Raw genomic sequence first — 22,550 nt, 5'->3', positions numbered from 1 at the left:
CCTCACCGCCGTACACAGCATTCCTAGAATTCTTTATTACAGAGCTTATGTTACAAACAAAGAAAAAAAAAGAAATGATATCATTTACATGTTTGTATTAGTTACATATTAGGATGTTCAATTGATGTGTGCTCAGAAATCTAAAATAAATTGAGTACTTTTTCACTTTAAAACGAAATTACTTAAACTTCGAAGTCCACAACAAATTTACCAATAGCCAATAAGATATTAAAAATAATTTGTATAGATTCAAAAATTAATTGGTATTAATACAATCCACCCTAATATTTCTTTACATCTTTCTATATTTCTTTATATGCATACTTAAATTCTTTAAGATTGTACACTCTTAGATTACATGGTAATATAAACTTTTTTTTTATATTTTAATTATTAGATTAAAATTATGTTAATTTTAAAACATAGCTCTTTGTTACGTAAAGGGGGAAAACGTTTGCTATAAAGTTTTTCATATTAAAGCAATATGAACATTTCTTAATGTAAAATACTAGCAACGCAGATTACCATTAATTTCGCATACATCATACGCATCATTGTACGCCATATTAATATGTATCATACGCCCTAGTGGACAAAATATTTTTTTACCATACACATCACTGATGTTTATATAAACCATTCGCCCAATAACCAATTAAAAATTTCATCATTTTATGGATCCTTTGGTAGACACCGGAAATCATGCATACGACAACCAAAATGCCAAAATTCATGTCTTGTATATTCCAAGCATCGATTGCGGAAGACCGCAAGACTATGGCTCATATCCTGCATGAAAATTTTGATATGACAAAACTATCGGCAGAATGGGTGCCGAGGTTGCTCATTTTGGACAACAAGCTCAACCGTAAGATAGCCCAGAGAAATGTATGAAATTATATAAGCCCGAATTGAGTGAGATTTTGGGTTATGGACACTGTTACACACGAGTCAAAAATAATGTACAAAATTTTGAAGAAATGTTACTAAAAACTACCAAACCAAAAAGTTGTGTTTTGCAAAATTTTGTCAAAATTTTATTTCCATAGAAAATTTTGCCAAAATTCTATTTCTATAGAAAATTTTGTCAAAATTTAATTTCTATAGAAAATTTTGTCAAAATTTTATTTCTAGGGAAAATTTTCTCAAAATTTTATTTCTATAGAAAATTTTCTCAAAATTTTATTTCTATAGAAAATTTTGTCAAATTTTTATTTCTATAGAAAATTTTGACAACATTTTGTCAAAATTTTATTCCTATAGAAAATTTTGTCAACATCTTATTTCTATAGACAATTTTGTCAAAATTTTATTTCTAAAGAAAATTTTTTCAAACTTTTATTTCTATAGAAAATTTTGTCAATATTTTATTTCTATGGAAAATTTTATCAAAATTTTAGTTATAAGAAAATTATGACAAAATTTTATTTATATAGAAAATTATGACAAAATTTTATTTCTATAGAAAAATTTGTCAAGTTTAATTTCCATAGAAACTTTTGACAAAATTATATTTCTATTGAAAATTTTTTCAAAATTTTATTTCTATAGAAAAGTTTGTCAAGTTTAATTTCCATAGAAACTTTTGACAAAATTTTATTTCTATTGAAATTTTTTTCAAAATTTTATTTCTATAGAAAATTTTGTCAAAATTTTATTTCTATAGAAAATTTTGTCAAAATTCTATTTCTATAGAAAATTTTGTCAAAATTTTATTTCTATAGAAAATTTTGTCAAAATTTTATTTCTACAGAAAATTTTGTCAAAATTTTAATTTCCATAGAAACTTTTGACAAAAGTTTATTTCTATTGAATTTTTATTCAAAAATTTATTTATATAGAAAATTTTGTCAAAATTTTATTTCTATACAAAATTTTTTCAAATTTTTCTTTTTCTATAAAAAAGTTTATCAAAATTTTATTTATATAGAAAATTTTGTCAAAAATTTATTTATTTATTTCTGTAGAAAATTTTGACAAAATTGTATTTCTATAGAAAATTTTATCAAAATTTTATTTCTATAGAAAATTTTGTCAGAATTTTATTTCTTAAAAATGTTGTCAACATTTTATTTCTATAGAAAGTTTTGCCAAAATTTTATTCTTTAATTTTTTTTTTAATTTTATTTGTATAGAAAATTTTGCCAAAATTTTATTTCTATATTATTTCTATATTTCGGCTGATAGTTTTGCTGTAAGTAGATGATGCTGATGAGGAATGTGGTAATTCCGAAACGTGTGTCCATCCAACCATCTTGCAGTCTATAGGGCTTTGCCCAAATAAATTTGACAAACATTCTTTTCCTCTGTTGGTTAAGCTACACTTGTAGTTTAGTCAATGCATGGTTTTAAGCTGAAATCAAAAACAACAACAAAAAGTTTGTTTCCATACAAAAATTTTGTCAAAATTTTATTTCTATAGAAAATTTTGACAAAATTTTATTTCTATAGATTGTTTTATTTCTATAGGAAAATTAAAATATAAAAAAATTGTGAAGTACCTTTTAGTTGGAAATGGATATTTTGCAAATCGGATTATACATCCAGCCTCGGTAATTTATAATTTTTTGAAATGCCTCCGAAAAATTACCCTACTGAGGAATATCTAGATTCATTTCGATTTATTTCCGATGACATTATTCGACTGATAACAAAATACCTTGAAAAATCGTATTTTTTAAACTAAATAAAATCGTATGCTATTAAACATTAAGTGAAAGTCCCACACACGATATTTTTGATCATAGGAATGTTAAACACGTGTGATTATTTCATAATTTAATTAGATTGATATAAACCATACGTACTATGGTACTAAATATTTCGTTTTTAGACTTTTATAGACCATGGAGCGTATAATTTATATTAATATGAACCATTTTATAGTAGGGATAACTCATACGCCCACATGTTGCACTGATGTTTTTTCAAGAAATCAGTTTCGTGAAACTTTTCCTCAATTTTTAAAAGTCCATTTGATCAATTTTTGAATTCTAATAAGAATTAGCATTTAGCAACATTTCTATATTTAAAACGGAGTTAATTAATATTTTCAATTAATATTAATTTTCATAATTATAATGTATGTATAGATATATAGTTATAATTTAATATTACGTTTATAAAATTCACTAATAGTTATTGTTTAAATCTGCAAATTACCCTAGCACATATCTGATAAGATTTAGTTCCTATTGTGTTAGGTTTACAAAGAAAATAAATAAATAAATAATATTAAATACCAACGATTATTTTATTTGTCATTAAAGAAATTATTTCATTGGTCATTAAAGAAAAATGATTATTTTATAATTTAAGTAATAATTCTATTGATATAAATCATACATATATTCATAATAATTAACTGTAGATTTATCGAAGGAATGTCTTTAGACTTTGAAGACCATGGAGCGTATAATTTATATTAATTTTAAGCAGCTTATAGTGAGGATAACTCATACGCCAACATATTGCACTGATGTTTTTGTCAAGAAATCAGCTTCCGAAAAAGACCAAAAGTGTCCAAAAAAAATTTAATTTTATTTCATGGAAACTTTTCTACACATTGTCATGTCCATTTATACATTTTTGAATTCCAAAAAGAATATTAAATACGCACTATACTGAAAGTTTTAGTGAGTCAAGAAATCAGCCTTTGGGAAAGGTCAAAAGCGTTTTGGTTTTTTCTCCAATATTTTAACATTTATGGAATCTTTCCTACACACTTTTTAAAAGTCCATTTATTAATTTTTGAATTTTGATAAGAAACATATGCGATTTTATTATAATTTAATTATTAATTCTATTGATATAAATCATACGCACTATGGTACTAAATGACCCTGTAGCGTATAATTTATATTAATATGGCTCACCCTATAGCGGGGGATAACTCATACGCCCACATATAACACTGATTTTTGTTTTCAGGAAATTAGCTTCGGGAAATCAGTTTTCTCCAACAATTTGAATTTGAATTGAATATTTCATGGACAGTTTTCCACACTTTGTAAAAGTCCATGTATCAAGTTTTGAATTCCAATAGGAATATTAAATACGAACGATTATATTTAATTATTAATTATATTGATATAAATCATACGCACTATGGTACTAAATGACCCTGGATCGTATAATTTATATTAATAGGATACACCCTATACTAGAGATAACTCACACGCCCTCATATTACACTAATGTTTTTATTATATGAATAATCAATTCAAATGAAAACTTAATATCTAAGCTAACAACATTCCTAATTTAAACTATATATTTAAAATTCTTCTAACAGCTAACAGCATTCCAATTTCGACTAAAAACTAAAGTAGTCACGTCCGTAATACAATTTCAAATTATTCCTTTTTTTGTTTCATTTCTTACCTTACTATTAATGCCTGTGTTTAGTGGAGCAAATAATTTCAGCAATACAACTACTGCTCCCGTTTGCTTTTAATCCATTTAAAATGCGCTCACTGAATTCATTTGAGAAAACTCGTAAATGGGTCATTAATGCTGCTGTCTGTGCTATTGCCTCGAGTCCTAGTTATATTGTTTTGTTTTGCAGTGCAATTATTTAGCATTTAGATGAAAATCTCCTTAAGCATTTATATTACGAGTTAAACTATTTCTATGGATGGTATTATTTCTGGGGAACACACAACTCTTTTTTTATGGCACAAGAGGAAAAGTATAGTATTTAAATACTTTTTATTGTTAAACTATGGGCTACGGACTCATTTACACTTTTAGAGGATGAATAAAGCAAACGAAACAAAAAAAAAAACAAAAGCAAAAAAAGTGGATAGGGAAATAGTCTAGTTTTAGCCATTTTTTTGGTATTATTCACTGTGTTTTTTTCTATTTCATTGAAAAAGCCAGCTTATACCTTGTTTCCTTTTATTTCCTTTTTTAAAGGTTGTTGATTTTTACTTTTCTTGCTTAGATTTTTGTTTCGACTCCTGCAAGAAGAATACAAAAAAAAACTAAAAACACCATCAGCAAGTCATCCATTCATAGCCATATGGTAATGCACACTCTAGTCGAATTTTGGGAGGGCATTTTTTGTTTCAACCAAACTCTTGTTTCCCCCAAACCTTGGCCCATTCCTGTTTTCCGTTGGCACCATATTGTTTTTCCATTATATCGCCCTATAATGCCTGTAGATGGTTATAGGGGCGGATGGAGAGATTATTAAACTGAGAATTTCTATTGTTAAGTCTATATCAAGTTCTAGCCCGAATTCTCCATAGGAGGATTTTATCTCTTTGCAATAACAAAAACTCGGAATTTTTTTTATATCCTTTTTTGCTTCATTCTTAATATGAATTATGAAACACAAAAATTTTTTTATCCCACTATATCAGCCATTTTAATGGAAAAACAAATATTATTGTTTGGGAAAATGTTGGAAAAAAATTATTTTTAGTCTTGTCATTGAAATTAATATAATGATTAGACCATGTAATGCTAATGGAGCTATTGTAAGAAAAATACATTAATATTAAAGAGGAATAATGTTAAAATTAGCTTTTCCTAATATTTTCTTTTTCACAGGCTTATCGTAAAATTATGCTAGCAGTTTCAGATTATATCTTCCAATCTTTGGTATTGATATCTATATTGTGGCACAATTACATCACATCAGAGCCACATTAATTACAGTACATGACCCTATAATTAGGTGATAGTTATTTTTCCTTTACAAAATCTTTAAAATACATTAACAATAATTAATAACATCACAAAAATTCGCCATCACTGATTAAAGGATAATCGATCGGCCATCGTGATAAAGTTCTGTTTTCTCCATTTCATAATTTTAGTAATCATACGCACCACAACACCACTATTTTTATGAATCATACGCACTGCAGTACAAGTACCTGCAACAATTTGCCAAAAATTTTTACAATTAAAATTTTAAATGAATTTTGAAAAATATATTGAATTTTTAGTTAAAAAAAATCAATTGCACCAATTAATTTTTAAATTAAATCAATTATTTATTTAACAATAATTTACTACTTTTATTAATCATACGCACTGCAGGATTTTGTACCGGCAAATAATGCTAAAATGTTTACAATTAAAATTTTAAATGAATTTCGAAAAATATTCAACTCAAGCAACTATTATGTTCTAAATTCGATCGGATTGATTGTTTCAACGTTGGTGATTGATACAATCTTATTTGCAAAATAAGAAATATAAAAAATAAGTTCGTAATTGAAGACAAATAAGTTCGTGATTGAGTTTCAAAAATTGTAATCTATCTTGGAATAAAACAAGTATATACAGCAGTAAGTTCGGCCGGGCCGAATCTTAAATACCCACCACCATGAACCAAATATTAGGATTTCCTTTGAAATTTCAGGAGGGCTTGAGGACTTGAGGACACTTCCCGAAGATACATTTAAAGATTTCACCTATGAGGACTATATCAGATTCTGGATTTATAAGAACCATTTTTGTTTGAGTTTTAGAGGAATCATTAACATCTCTTGTAAGTGTGCAAGAAAATTATAAAATAACGTCTTGATTTGAAATTTTAAATCTGTAGATTTTCACCCGAAAAATAAAATCTGGAAATTTTACATTGAGTTTCAAGCAATTTTCATGATCAGTGCGCCTTCTATACTCACAAGAAGTGAAATTGGTCTATATGGAGGCATTACCAAATGGACCGATAAAAACTTAATCCGATACACGTTTTTGTGAGCCTTAAATACGAGAATATTTACAATTTCAGGCAAATCGGATAAAAACTACGGTTTCTAGAAACCTAAGGAGTTAAATCGGGAAATCGTTCTTATGGGGGCTATACTAAAATACCGACCGATACTAACCGTTTTCGGCACACCTCTTTATGGCCCAAAAATACCTCTAGATTTCCAATTTCAGGCAAATTGGATAAAAACTACGGTTTCTATAAGCCCAAGAAGTAAAATCAGGAGGTCGGTTTATATGGGGGCTATACCAAAACATGGACCGACACTCACCATTTTTGGCACACCTCTTCAAGGTCCCAAGTACCTGCAAATATTGATAAACTTTTTTTACAATTAAAATTTTAAATGAATTTTGAAAAATATTCAATATATTTTTAGTTAAAATAAAAATCAATTGCACCAATTATTTTTGGGCGGTCGCGATAAAGTTCTTTTTTCTCTATATTAAAATTTTAGTAATCATACGCACCACAACACCACAATTTTTATGAATCATACGCACAGCAGTACACACACAAAAATCTGATTCAATCACGAAATTAATTGATCCAATTAATTATACCCTCCACCATGGTATCACAATGGACTGAATAGTCTAAGTGAGCCTGATACATCGGGCTGCCACATAACCTAACCTAACCTACCCTCCCCCATAGGGATATTAACTTTGTCATTCCGTTTGTAACACATCGAAATATTGATCTAAGACCCCATAAAGTATATATATTCTGGGTCGTGGTGAAATTCTGAGTCGATCTGAGCATGTCCGTCCGTCTGTTGAAATCACGCTAACTTCCGAACAGAAAAAACTATCGACTTGAAACTTGGCACAAGTAGTTGTTATTAATGTAGGTCGGATGGTATTGCAAATGGGCCATATCGGTCCACTTTTACGTATAGCCCCCATATAAACGGAACCCCAAATTTGGCTTGCGAATCCTCTAAGAGAAGCAAATTTCATCCGATCCGGCTGAAATTTGGTACACGGTGTTAGTATATGGTCTCTAATGACCATGCAAAAATAGGTCTACATCGGTCCATAATTATATATAGCCGCCATATAAACCGATCCCCCGATTTGGCTTGCAAGGCCTCTAAGAGAAGCAAATTTCATTCGATCCGGTTAAAATTTGGTACATGGTTAGTATATGATCTCTAACAACCATGCAAAAATTGGTCCACATCGGTCCATAATTATATATAGCGCCCATATAAACCGATCCCCCGATTTGGCTTGCAGAGCCTCTAAGCGAAACAAATTTCATCCGATCCGGCTGATATTTGGTACATGATGTTAGTATATGGTCTCTACTGACCATGCAAAAATTGGTCCATATCGGTCCATAATTATATATAGCCCCCATATAAACCGATCACCAGATTTGACCTCCGGAGCCTCTTAGAAGACCAAACTTCATCTGATTCAGTTGAAATTTGGTACTTGATGTTAATATATGGCCTCAAACACCCATGCAAAAAATGGTCGATATCGGTCAATAATTATATATAGGCCCCATATACACCGATCCCCAGATTTGACCTCCGGAGCACCTGGGAAGAGCAAAATTCTTCCCATTTGGTTGAAATTTGGTACGTGATGTTAGTATATGGTATCCAACAACCATGCAGGAATTGGTTCCTATCAGTCCATAATTTTATATAGCTCCCATATAAACCGATCGCCAAATTTGACCTCCGGTGCCTTTTGGAGAAGCAAATTTCATCCGATCTGGTTGATATTTGGTACGTGGTGGTAGTATATGATATTTAACAACCATGCCAAAAGTGGTCCATATCAGTCCATAATCATTTATAGCCCCCATATAAACCGATCCCGAGATTTGGTTTTGGAGCCTCTTGGAGGAGCAAATTTCATCCGAGTGAGTTGAAATTTGTGGATGACAGTCTTTCGTAGAAGTTTGTACGCAATCCATGGTGGACGGTACATAAGATTCGGCCTGGCCGAACTTACGGCCGTTTATACTTGTTTTTTTTAATTGAAATGTCTTCAATCACACAAATGATAATATCAATTAAAAAATTAATTGATCCAATTAAAAAGTGAATTGATCAAATTAAAAAATTAATTGATACTATTAATTTTTGTGATTGATTTTTGTTTTAATTAAAAAATTTGTTGAATCAATTAAAATTTTAATTGGAAAAAATTTTGTGAATTTTTTTTTCGTGTACCTGTAAATATTGCAAAAAAATTTTACAAATAAAATTTTAAATGATGTCTTAATAGTATACAACTATTAATTTTTAAATTGGATCAGATTAATTTTTTAACCGACGTTGGTGATTGATACAATCATATTAAATCATTACAATCATATAAAAGAAATTTCAAATAAAAATTAATTTGAAACATTTTGCTCATGATTGAAAGAAAAAAAACGTTTATATAAATTCGATGTCAGGCATCATTACAAAAAATTGTAATCTATCATGGCATAAAAAAAATAAAAAAATCTCAATCTCTCATTAAGGGCTAAGCGAATTGGCATCGGCGATAGCTATAAAGTTCTTTTCTATATATACAATAATTTTAGTAATCATACGCACCACAACACCATATTTTTATGAATTATACGTACCGCAGGACTTGTAACTGCAAATATTGGCAAAATTTTTACAATTAAAATTTTAATTTAATTTAAAAAAATATATATTTAAATAACAATTTAATTAATTGAACTATTTATTTATTAAAACTAAAAGTTCAATTGACAATTGATACAATCATATCTGTAATTAAAGAAATTTCAAATAAAAATTAATTTGAAAAACTTAGTTCGTGATTGAAGGCAAAAAAATAAATTTTCCATATAATTGCGATGTCAGGCATCATTTCAAAAAATTTTAATCTATCATAGAAAAAAAAAATAAAAATAAAATCCCCTTCACTTATTGAAAGCTAATTGAATTGTAATCGACAATCGCGATAACGTTCTTTTCTATATATACAATAATTTTAGTAATTATACGCACCACATTACCTTAATTTTTATGAATCATACGCACTGCAGTACTAGTAACTGCAAATATTACCAACATTTATACAATTAAAATTTTAATTTAATTTAAATAAATATTCAATTAAAAATTGTATTCAAATAACCAATTATAAATAAAGATAAATAAATTTATCTTTATCTATAACAAACGAAATGACAAACTTATTATACCCCATATCCTATCCTAGACTGTAAGACGGTCATCACTTCGGTTAGTTTTATTTTTATTCCTTTTCCTGTATTCTTCTTAAGGGATAATCTTTTAATGTTGTTCAACATTAAAGCAAACTTTGTCATTAACGAAAACATTAAATCATTAATCAAAATAAATTATGATATTATGATATGGCAATGATTTGATGACTTGGCTATTCTGTCGTTTGAAATAGATATCCAAAGCAATTTATTAAATGAAAAATATGAACAAAGGAAAAATGTAGACCTAATAAAGGTTCCATAACAAACAATCTGAAATGATAACAGTTTTTAAAAAACTCGTAAACAAAAACCAAAGGGATACATGGCTGAAAATTCAAAAGGGTCAAATCTAGGATATTTCACACAATTAATCGTAAACGTGGGGAGTATAAGCACCATGTAATAAACTAACTTTGTCATTCCATTTGTAACTCATCGAAATATTTTCTTAAACCCCATAAAGTATATATTTATTCTGGGTCGATCTAGCGAAGTCCGTCCGTCTGTTGAAAGTACACTAACTTCCGAAGAAGCTATAGACATGAAACTAGGCAACAGTAGTTCTTTTTGATGTAGGTCGTATAGTATTGAAATTGGGCCATATTAGCTTCCATATAAACCGATAATATTTGCTTTTGTTCTAGAAAATTCACCTGACACCAAATTTTCTATAGAAAATTCTCCTGCACCAAATATTTTAAAGAAAATTCACTTGCCACAAAATTTTCTATAAAAAATCGGGCCAAATTGTCTATTGAAAATTTAAAAAAAAAATTTATCGCAAAATAAACTAACACATTTTCTATAGAATTTTTTATAGAAAATTCCCCTAGTGCCAAATTTTCTATAGAAAATTTAACTGACACCAACTTCTGAAATATAAAAGGCAACCCACGTATCACTTAAATAGAAAAATACATTTATCGAAAGGACGATGTAGCACATGTAGGGCCAATGTTGTATTATTTACATTTATAAAGGTACAAGTTCAACAGTGCGTATGATTTATCAAAATTATTGTCTTGTGGTGCGTATGATTACTAAAATTATGATGTATATGAAAAAAAACTAACGATTAACGACGATGACAAATGAATGTTCCTTTAATAAGTGGCGAAGATTTTTTGGAATCTGTATGTTATAATGTGATACTATTAATTATTGTTACTGTATTTACAAATATAAGGGACAATAACTGTCACCTAATTATATGGTCACATACTATAATTAATAATGCTTTGTTTGTAACATATGTTTGTAACATATGTAAAAATGGTAAAAGATTAAAAAGCAATCTAAAATCACTTGATTTATTTTGAGCAGAGCCTGCACACACAAAACTATTTATTTGTCTTCAATCACGATATAAATTGATCCAATTAAGTAAAATAAAAATATCAGAAAAACTTTTTTTTCGAAAATAAAGATCAAAAAACAAAAAAAAAACATAAAACATAAAATTGGTCCAATTAACTTTTATTTTCAGAAATGATAGTATCAATTAAAAAAATTAATTGGAAATGAAAGTCAATTAAACAATTAATTGATTCAATTCAAAAATTTATTGTTGATACTATTAATTTTTTGATTGTGTTTTTTTCAATTAAATTATTGAATCATTTTTTATAACTCAATTAAGACTTTAATAAGAAAAAATTTTCGTGCATTTTTTTTTCTGTGTGAATTCATATAAAAAGTACTAAAAAACCAACAATAATTTTTAATATTATTCCTCTTTACTATAGTAATTGATTTTTGTTGTAATTAATTGAATATTTTTTTAAAATTCAATTAAAATTTTAATTGCTAAAATGTTGGCAACATTTGCAGGTACAAGTACTGCAGTGCGTATGATTCATAAAAATTAAGGTGGTGTGATGCGTATGATTACTAAAATTATGATCATGATCGCGATGACAAATCGATTAGCCTTTAATCATTGATGGAGAATTTTTGTAATCTCTATGCTATCATATGATGCTCGTAATTATAGATAATCTAAGAAGTTGTAAAGGGATAATAACTGTTGAGTTAATTTTATGATAAGCCTTTTAAAACAGAAAATAATAAGAAATGCTAATGTTACGTTTTAATATTATTGCTCTTTAATATGAGTTAGGTTAGGTTATGTGACAGCCCGATGTATCAGGCTCACTTAGACTATTCAGTCCATTGTGATACCACAGTGGTGAACTTCTCTCTTATCACTGAGTGCTGCCCTATTCCATGTTAAGCTCAAAGACAGGGGACCTCCTTTTTATAGCCGAGTCCGAACGGCGTTCCACATTCCAGTGAAACCACTTAGAGAAGCTTTGAAACCCTAAGAAATGTCACCAGCATTACTGAGGTGGGATAATCCACCGCTGAAAAACTTTTTGGTGTTCGGTCGTAGCAGGAATCGAACCCACGACCTTGTGTATGCAAGGCGGGCATGCTAACAAATTCACCACGGTGGCTCCCTTAATATGAGTGTAATCGTTAGAATAATTTCAACGACAAGACTAAATATATATTCTTTTTTTCCGAAATTGTGAGCTTCACAATTTTTCCCCGTAATTCATTTTAAGAATGAAGCAAAAATTGATATAAAAAATGCAGACTTTTTGTTATTGCTGTGAAATAAAATCCTTCTGTAGAGAATTTGTGTTAGAGATCAGCCTGACACAAAATGTTCTACTGAAAATTTATCCGACGCCAATTTTTTTTAAGAAAATTCACCCGACACCAAATTATCTATCGAAATTCGCCTGACACCATTCCAGAAAATTAACCAGGCACCAAATGTTCTATGGAAAATTCACTTACCATCAAATTTTCTATATAAAATTTGGCTGACCTCCTTTGTCTACAGAAATTTCCCAAAATTTTCTAATTCAAATTAGGCTAACACAAAAATTTTCTATAAAAAATTCCCATAAAAAAATTAACTTGGCACCAAATTTTCTGTAGAAAATTTACATTTCCCCAAAAATTTCTATAGAAAATTTACCTAACACCAAAGTTTTTATAAAAAAAATCGGCTGACTTTAAATTGTCTATAGAAAATTCACCCGAGACAAAATTTTTCAGAAAATTTACCTAAATTATCTATAAATAATTGGGCTGATCTTAAATTGTCTATAGGTAATTTACCAAATTTTCTATCGCATTTAGAATAGCACCAAATTTTCTATAGAAAATTCATATGACACCAAATTTTCTATAAAAAATTCACCTGGCACGATATCTTCTATCGCAAATTGGCCAGACACCAACTTTTTTATAAAAAATTAACTTGGAACCAAATTTTCTATAGAAACTTCGGCTGACTTTAAGTTGTCTATAGAAAATTTACCAATTCGCAAATTAGTCTAGCACCAAATTTTCTAGAGAAAATTCCCATAATACCGTTTGTTCTATAGATTTACCAAATTTTCTATCGCATTTAGGATAGCACCAAATTTTCTATAGAAAATTCATCTGACACCAAATTTTCTATAAAAAATTCACCTGGCACGATATCTTCTATCACAAATTGGCCAGACACCAATTTTTTTATAAAAAATTAACTTGGCACCAAATTTTCTATAGAAACTTCGGCTGACTTTAAGTTGTCTATAGAAAACTTACCAATTCGCAAATTAGTCTAGCACCAAATTTTCTAGAGAAAATTCCCATAATACAGAATTTTCTATAGACACCAATTTTCTTTTTTGTCAATTCCCAAAATTCCGAATTTCATAACTTCCCCCTTGAGCCATCGCAACCATTATATAATGGAACAAGTAAGTAAAGTAGAAAGTCGGGCGGGGCCGACTATATCATACCCTAAACCACCATTACAGAATTAGTAATCATAAGCATTTGTGGGGTAACATATAGGTCTGGGAGATAAACCGCAGTTACATATTTAAGAAAAATTAAGGGATCCATGTCTATGGGTGCTTTGTGTCAATCTGACTATAGCTCATAGTAAATGTTGCCAGGGAAAATGTTCGGTTTACCCTACAAGGACAAAAAAAGTTCCCTACTTTCCCATACCCAAATTAGTAATCTTTTTTGTTAAATCTCTATAAAAATAAAATTTTGGAAAAGTTTCTATAAACAAATTTTTGTGAGAAATTTTTCTAGAGAAATAAAATTTTGACAATAAATTCTATAGAAATAAAATTTTGAGAAAAAATTCCACAGAAATAAAATTTTGAGAAAATTTTTTATAAAAATAATATTTTGAAAAAAATTTCTATAGAAATAAAATGTTGACAAAATTTTCTACAGGAATAAAGTTTACCACACATTGTTAAAGATCAAGCCTTGCCGGCTTCTAATTTCCTCCTATAGAGCCACCAAAATGTAAAAATTATTACACATTTTGTTGAGTGAAAATGTCCCTACATTGTTGTCCTAGGTCCCTACAAGACGCTAGATATTAGAAAAACCCTACATATAGGGAATTTCCCGTACTGGCTGTGTTGATATTGCGCCTACGGAGTTAGTATGCCACTAATATTGAGCCCATTATTAAAAAAGAGAAAATCGTTAAATTAGTGTGGGTAATAAATACAAATTTGTAAAAATTGAGCAATATTCTTATGTAAGAGCTACAAGTACGTATAAGTACGATCGGCTAGTACATCAAAATTTGAAATTTGAGCAACATTGGTTAATAAATAAGAGTACTATGGCCAAATTTGGGAAAATCGAGCGATGCATATATATGGAAGCTATATCTAAATCTGAACCAATTTGCATAATATTTTGCGGGTTTGATTAATACCACAAAAGGTTACCTTGTGCAAGATTTGAGTAAGATCAGTTACGAAATGAGGCCTGTATGGTCAAACATAAGGTTATAAGGGCGATACATATATGGGAGCTATATCTAAATGTGAACCGATTTCGATGAAATTTTGCACATATAGTTAGTACTATATAACACTGGATCTAGCCAACTTTTAGTAAGATCGGTTAATAAATAAGGGTTCTATGGCCAAATTTGGGAAAATCGGGCTATACATATATATGGGAGCTATATCTAAATCTGAACCGATCTCGACGATTTTTTGCACATATAGTTAGTGCTATAGAAGACTACATTTAAACAAATTTGGGTAAGATCGGTCTATAAATAAGGGTTTTATTGGCAAATTTAGAAAAATCGGGCGGTACATATATATGGGAGCTATAGCTAAATCTGAACCGATTTCGATGATTTTTTGCACATATAGTTAGTGCTATAGAAGATTATATTTAGCCAACTTTGAGTAAGATCGGTTGATAAATAAAGGTTTTGTGGCCAAATTTGCGAAAATCGGGCGATACATATATATGGGAGCTATATCTAAATCTGAACCGATTTGGATAAAATTTTGCAGAATTGAAGGGCGATGGAAAAGATTACCTTTTGCCAAATTTGGTGACGATCCGTTTGAAAAAACGCGCAAAGTGACCCCATTTGTCGAAATCGGGCGATACATATATATGGGAGCTATATCTAAATTTGATCCGATTTCTTCTAAATTCAATAGCGTTCGTCCTTGTGCCCAAAAAACTCCCTGTACCAAATTTCATCAAAATTGGTTAATAATTGCGACCGGAATCCTGTGAACAACAAATACATGGACAGACTAACGGACGGACGGACGGACGGAGGTGATTCTGAGTCGATCGGTATATATTTTATGGGGTCTAAAATCAATATTTCTGGTAGGCACATTTTTTGGCCGATCAAACTTATTATACCCTGACCACTATGTGGTTTAGGGTATAACAATATGAGACCAAAAGTACAAAAATATGTGGTCCAAATAAGCATTAAATGACTGCTGTAATTATGTCCAAATATATTTTCCTTGCGTACGTGCAGGGTATAAAATACATTTTCCTCCAAAAAAAAATTCTCCAAAATGTTTAAAACAAATTTACGGACTCTGCATATTTTATCTCAAACTCAAATCCAGTTTTGATGATTTATCAGCTCTCCACGATATCACAGATATACCAGAAGACATTTTATTCTAACAGCCTACCTTCTACACTTCATATAATGTTTTTCTCTAATCTAATCCAATTCATCACTTCAATTATCTTGAAAATTCTTGCAAAAAACAAAAAGGAAAGAATCAGGAAGATTTTGTATTGAATTAAGCTAAGCAAAAAAAAAAAATAATGATTTTATGATTGTGTTATCTCATGGTTCTATCATCTCATGGTTAGTAAAACAAATTGTTGAACACAAACAGGAAACATTGGCCATTACCATAATCTCCATAGCCTACACCATGGTAGAGAATTGATAGTGGCCTAGTGATGATATCCTTACAAAGTTATAGGAGAAGAGAATTTTATTTATAACTCATTGTTGGCAAAAGAAACATGAAACAAATATATTTCGGATTTGAATCTTCGGATATTGTTTTTATTATTATTGTTTTCTGGCTGTGTCTTTATAGGATGTGAGGGTGAGAAAACAAACAAAAACCCAATTGAGTTAACATAACCAGCAGTTGGTCTATGTTCATGAATGAATAAATATAAGTCTTTGTGAAAAGAAACGAATCTGAAACAATAGATAGTATTTTATTTTTTACAAATAGATAGATCTGGATTCATTTTCTTAAATTTTGGTTAAGGTATATGGTGAGATATTTTTCGATATATATATAATATATACAGGAACAAATTTTCTACCAAAAAACGTTTAAAAATTTTCATTACTCCTTTAAAACAATACTAAAATCCTTAGGAAACAATATTAAAATCCTTTGAAAACAATATTAAAATCCTTAATTATAAATCAAAATCTTTGGATCGAAGTAGTATTTTTTTCAGTGTAATTGATTTCCATGCTGAAAGCGATGAATTGGTTTTGTTGTTGTTGCTTTTTTATTATTTTGAATTGTGGGAGAATATTGTACACGTAGCCTTGGTTGTATTGTGTCCTTCAAAGTTTCTGTTGAAAATTTGAAAATTTTCTATTTGTCCATCTGATCTGTTTTTCCTCTGCATCCCATATGGTTCCGTTACATCCTTCATCTCATTTACAAAGCTCCTATGGTTTCTTTGTAATGATGTCCTACAAACTCAACACTACCACAAAGAATGGTCAGTCCAGTAGTACTCATGGGCACATAGCCACAACGTCCATCGACCATCAACCACACCAAATCCCAACAAAACTGCCAATCGTAATCACAAGGATTTCTGTTTGGAGAAAGTTAGCATGTTTGAAGTTTGTTTTGTGCGATACATAAAACTGCAATGAGAACAATAGGGTCTACAAAAATAGGATTAAAAACAGTATTGTTCACAAAATGCATTTTATTCGGATAAACAAAATAAAATTCTTGAAGATGTGTAAATGTACACTAAAATAATCTAATTATTTTTTTTATCATCTTTTGTTAACAATAAAAACTATGAATAGGAAAATTTCAGAAAATGTACTACTAAAAGAAAATTTTATTAAAAATGGAAATTTAAAAATAAAATGTTCTAAAAATAGGAAATTTTCAAAAATAGGAATTTAACCGAAATTTTCATTAAATTTACTATAAATAAATAATTTTTTGAATCTTTACCATAAAAAAAATTTGTAATTTAGTAAAATTGTAGAAATTTACAATACAATAGAAATTAAAAAACTTCGTTCGCCGTAAGTTCGGCCAGGCCGCATCTTATGTACCCTCCACCATAGATTGCGTAGAAACTTCTACGAAAGACTGTCATCCACCAATCGAATTACTTGGGTAGTGGTATCTTAAAACTTCTTAACATCGTTTTCTAAATTGTGAGTTAGTCCATACGTGGTATATAAAGGGAGATACGGTCAAAATTTGGTCAATATAAACTTGACGTATCTCTTTCAATTTTGCATTTAAAAAACACCCCTCATTTTGAAGGTGTGTGTGTGTAGAATGTTGCTCCTATTTTAATTTTGGAATTCACTCTTCAGTTGTCAAAATGCCGTCCAAGCAAGAAGAGCAGCGTATCAAAATTTTGCTCGCGCATCGCGAAAATCCGAGCTACTCGCACGCAAAGCTGGCAAAATAGCTAAAAGTTGCCAAAGCAACCGTTACAAATGTAATTAAAGTGTTTGGGGAACGTTTGTCGCCAGCCAGGAAATCTGGATCGGGGGAAATCGAAAACCGGAAGCCGTTGAGACGACAAAAAGAGTTGCCGGTAGTTTTAAGCGAAACCCTAACCTCTCTCTCCGAGATGCCGCAAATAAGCTGGGTGTATCGTCTACAACCGTGCATCGAGCCAAAAAACGAGCCGGACTATCGACTTACAAGAAGGTAGTGACTCCAAATCGCGATGATAAACAAAATATGACGGCCAACGCGCTCCCGGAGGCTGTACACGACGATGCTGACGAATTTTGACTGCGTGGTAATGGACGACGAAACCTACGGCTTTGACGGGACAGGAGTTTTATACGGCAAAAGGAAGGCGAAAGGTAGCAGATATTTTCAAGCACATAAAACTGTCAAAGTTCGCAAAGAGATATCTGGTTTGGCAAGCCATCTGTACCTGTGGCTTGAAAAGCAGCATTTTCATAGCTTCTGGGACTGTCAACCAAGAAATTTACGTGAAAGAGTGTTTGAATAAACGTCTGCTGCCTTTCCTCAAGAAACACGGTTGTTCCGTACTGTTTTGGCCGAATTTGGCATCTTGCCATTACGGTAAAAAGGCCATGGAGTGGTACGCCGCCAACAACGTGCAGGTGGTTCCCAAGGACAAGAACCCTCCCAACACGCCAGAGCTCCGCCCAATTGAGAAATACTGGGCTATTGTCAAGCGGAACCTAAAGAAGACCAAAAAAACTGCTAAGGACGAGCAGCAGTTCAAGGCAAACTGGCTTTCTGCGGCAAAGAAGGTGGACAAGTTGGCTGTACAAAATCTGATGGCAGATGTCAAGCGTGAGGCCCGGCAATTCGGATTTGGAAAAGCGAAAGCCTAACTGAATATTTTTCCTGAATTTTATACTGATTGAACTTGAAAAAGAAATTTAATTTGATTTTTTAAATAAACGATTTCACCGATTTACACTCGTTTTCCCTTGACCAAATTTTGACCGTATCACCCTTTATGGACCAATTTTTGTGTGATTGGGGATCGATTTATCTGAGGGCTATATATAACTATAGACCGATATGGACCTAGTTAGGCATGGTTGTTAACGGCCATCTACTAGCACAATGTACCAAATTTCAACTCGGATGAAATTTGCTTCTCCAAGATGCTCCAAAACCAAATCTCGGGATCGGTTTATATGGGGGCTATATATGATTATGGACTGATATGGACCACTTTTGGCATGGTTGTTAAAGCACAATGTACCAAATTTCAACTCGGATGAAATTTGCTTCTCCAAGATGCTCCAAAACCAAATCTCGGGATCGGTTTATATGGGGGCTATATATGATTATGGACTGATATGGACCACTTTTGGCATGGTTGTTAAATATCATATACTACCACCACGTACCAAATTTCAACCACATCAGATGAATTTTGCTTCTCCCAAAGGCACCGGAGGTCAAATCTGGGGATCGGTTTATATGGGAGCTATATATAATTATGGACTGATATGAATCAATTCCTGCATGGTTGTTGGATACAATATACTAACATCACGTACCAAATTTCAACCGTATCGGATGAATTTTGTGCTTCCAAGGGGCTCCGAAGGTCAAATCGGGGGATCGGTTTATATGGGGCCTATATATAATTATTGACCGATTTAGACCAATTTTTGTATGAGTGTTTGAGGCCATATACTAACACCACGTACCAAATATCAACTGAATCAGATGAATTTTGGTCTTCCAAGAGGTTCCGGAGGTCAAATCTGCTGATCGGTTTATATGGGGGCTATATATAATTATGGACCGATGTGGACCAATTTTTGCATGGTCATTAGAGACCATATACCAAATTTCAGCCGGATCGGATGAAATTTGCTTCTCTTAGAGGCTCCGCAAGCCAAATCGGGGGATCGGTTTATATGGGGGCTATATGTAATTATGGACCGATGTGGACCAATTTTTGCGTGGTCATTAGAGACCATATACTAACACCACGTACCAAATATCAACTGAATCAGATGAATTTTGGTCTTCCAAGAGGCTCCGGAGGTCAAATCTGCTGATCGGTTTATATGGGGGCTATATATAATTATGGACCGATGTGGACCAATTTTTGCATGGTTGTTAGAGACCATATACTAACACCATGTACCAAATTTCAGCCGGATCGGACGAAATTTGCTTCTCTTAGAGGCTCCGCAAGCCAAATCGGGGGATCGGTTTATATGGGGGCTATATGTAATTATGAACCGATGTGGACCAATTTTTGCATGGTTGTTAGAGACCATATACTAACATCATGTACCAAATTTCAGACGGATCGGATGAAAAATTTATTTTAAAAAGAAAATTTTGAAAAATGTAAAAGTACTACTATAAATAGGAATTTTTCAGAAAATGTACTTTCAAATAAGAACATTTCAGAAAATGTACCTTATATAAAAAACGATAAAAAAATATGAAATTTCTAGAAAATTTGGAAAAACTAAAATTATGGAATGTTGAGAAAATTGACTATAATAATTAAAGTTTCTATAAGGATCAACTAAATAGGTATATTAAATCAAACCTATTTGTTGTTTTTTTCATAGATTAAACATCCATTTACAACACGAGCGATTATAAAAGAAAGCTTTGAAGGATTATTCACAAAAAAGGATTTTATTCGCACACTTTAAATTAACAATTGTTATAACCGCACCAAAAATATCTGCATATCACCTCTTATGCAAACAAAAGCACAGCAAATTTTTGCCACATATTGTGAATATTTTTATTTATTTGTTTTTAGGACATAACTCAGGTCGCAGGGATTTACATTTTAATATATCACTATGGCAATCAGTTTGGCATGTACCACCATGGAATAGTTGAAAACTTTTTACAATAAAACAATCTATTTTTTTTTTTTCATTTCCCACCAAACAAAAATTCAAGTGGAAATTGCAATATTTTTTTCACAAAAATTTTTTGTATACTAAATTTTTTGTTACTTTCGTTTGTTTTCTGGCGAAAAAAAACCTGGACCCAAATGCATTTTATTTTAAAATAAGCAACAACAACAATACATTTTATTTATACTCACCATATTCCAAACCTTCAACTCATTGGTATTGTCTCATATTTCTATCATTGCAGGTGGTTTAGCCGATGGCGGTCGCATCGGTTTCGGTGATAGCAGCAGTAGTGGCCTTAGCGTCGTTGTCACACCCAATGTGCCATGTCCACCCGGTATGTTTCGTTGCAATGATGGCAAATGCATAACATCACTGTGGGTGTGTAACTACCAAAAGGATTGTGAGGGTGGTGAAGATGAGCAGCAGTCGTGTCGTAAGTCTATTTCCATGAAAATCCTATTTTTTTTTTTGGTTTTTCAACAAAAGACAATGTCACCCAAAATAAAAAAAAATCTTTTATTTCAGCACCCCCTGAATGCGAGGCTGGCCAAATAAATTGTGGCCAATATGTATTTAATAAAACCTATTGTATACCACCGCATTTCCGTTGTGATATGACAGAGGATTGTGAAGATAAATCGGATGAAGCACAGTGCAGTAAGTGAAAAGATTTCTCCTAGAGATTGTTTAAGAATTTCACAATTGAATAAATCGTATGGCATATAAGACTTACAAATTCTTTGCTAAAAAAATTTATCATGTCTTGAATAAATTTACTACAAATAACAAATTTGTAGAACATTTTCTGGAAATAATAATTATAAATAACAATTTTTTAGAAAATTTACTATGAAAAGCCAATTTTCAGAAAATAACAAATTTTCCTGAACTACCAAATTTTTAGAAAATTTCCTATTTAAAATAGAAAATTTTTAGAAAATACAAATGGCAAATTTGTAGAAAACCTTCTACAAATAGCTTATTTTTAGCAAATTAACTATGAATAGCAAATTAACAAAAATCCTACAAAAAAAGTTTGTAAACTTTCCCATAAACAAACATTTAGAAAGCCTACAATACAGAGCAAATTTTTAGTAATCTTTTTATAAATAACACATTTTTAGAAAATTGCTTATAAACCAAATTTGTTTGCAAACTTTACTATAAACAGCACATTTTTTAGAAAAATAAAAAAAAATATACAAGCACATTTTTGGAACATTTCCTTTTAATAGCAAGTATTTGGAATAGCAAATTTTTAGTAACCTTACAATAAATAGCAATTTTTTTAAAAAATTCCTATAAGTGGCACATTTTTAGAAAATTTTCTATAAAAAAACACACTTTTAGAAAAATTATAAAAAATAGCAATTTTTTAGGAAATGTCCTATAAATAGCATATCTTTAGAAAATTTCTTGAAAAATTATAAAACTTGCAATTTTTTTAGGAAATGTCCTACAAATAATAAATTTGTAGAAAATTTCCTGTAAATAGAAAAAATTTACAAAATTTAGTATAAATAGCAAATTTTTAGACAATTTCCTTTAAATACAAAATTTAAAAAACAATTACTATACATACAAAATTTTGAAAAAAATTCTTATAAATACAAAATTGCTGAATACAAATTTTTT

The 22,550-nt window shown here is 30.6% G+C and overlaps 1 protein-coding gene across 2 annotated transcripts in view; it reads left to right on the top strand.

Annotated features, from left to right (window-relative positions):
- mgl (low-density lipoprotein receptor-related protein megalin) overlaps nt 1-22,550 on the top strand; it is a 752,690-nt gene that overhangs the window by 626,778 nt on the left and 103,362 nt on the right. For both annotated transcript variants that reach the window (XM_075299561.1, XM_075299560.1), the window contains exons 3-4: nt 21,157-21,348; nt 21,441-21,572. In XM_075299561.1, the coding sequence (XP_075155676.1) occupies nt 21,157-21,348; nt 21,441-21,572 (324 nt within the window). The remainder of the gene's footprint in view (nt 1-21,156; nt 21,349-21,440; nt 21,573-22,550) is intronic.

Source organism: Haematobia irritans, chromosome 3, assembly GCF_050003625.1.
Source record: "Haematobia irritans isolate KBUSLIRL chromosome 3, ASM5000362v1, whole genome shotgun sequence".
NCBI lineage: Eukaryota > Metazoa > Arthropoda > Insecta > Diptera > Muscidae > Haematobia > Haematobia irritans.
Note: the sequence above shows the minus strand (reverse complement) of the source record. Positions and strands in the feature narration are given on the sequence as shown.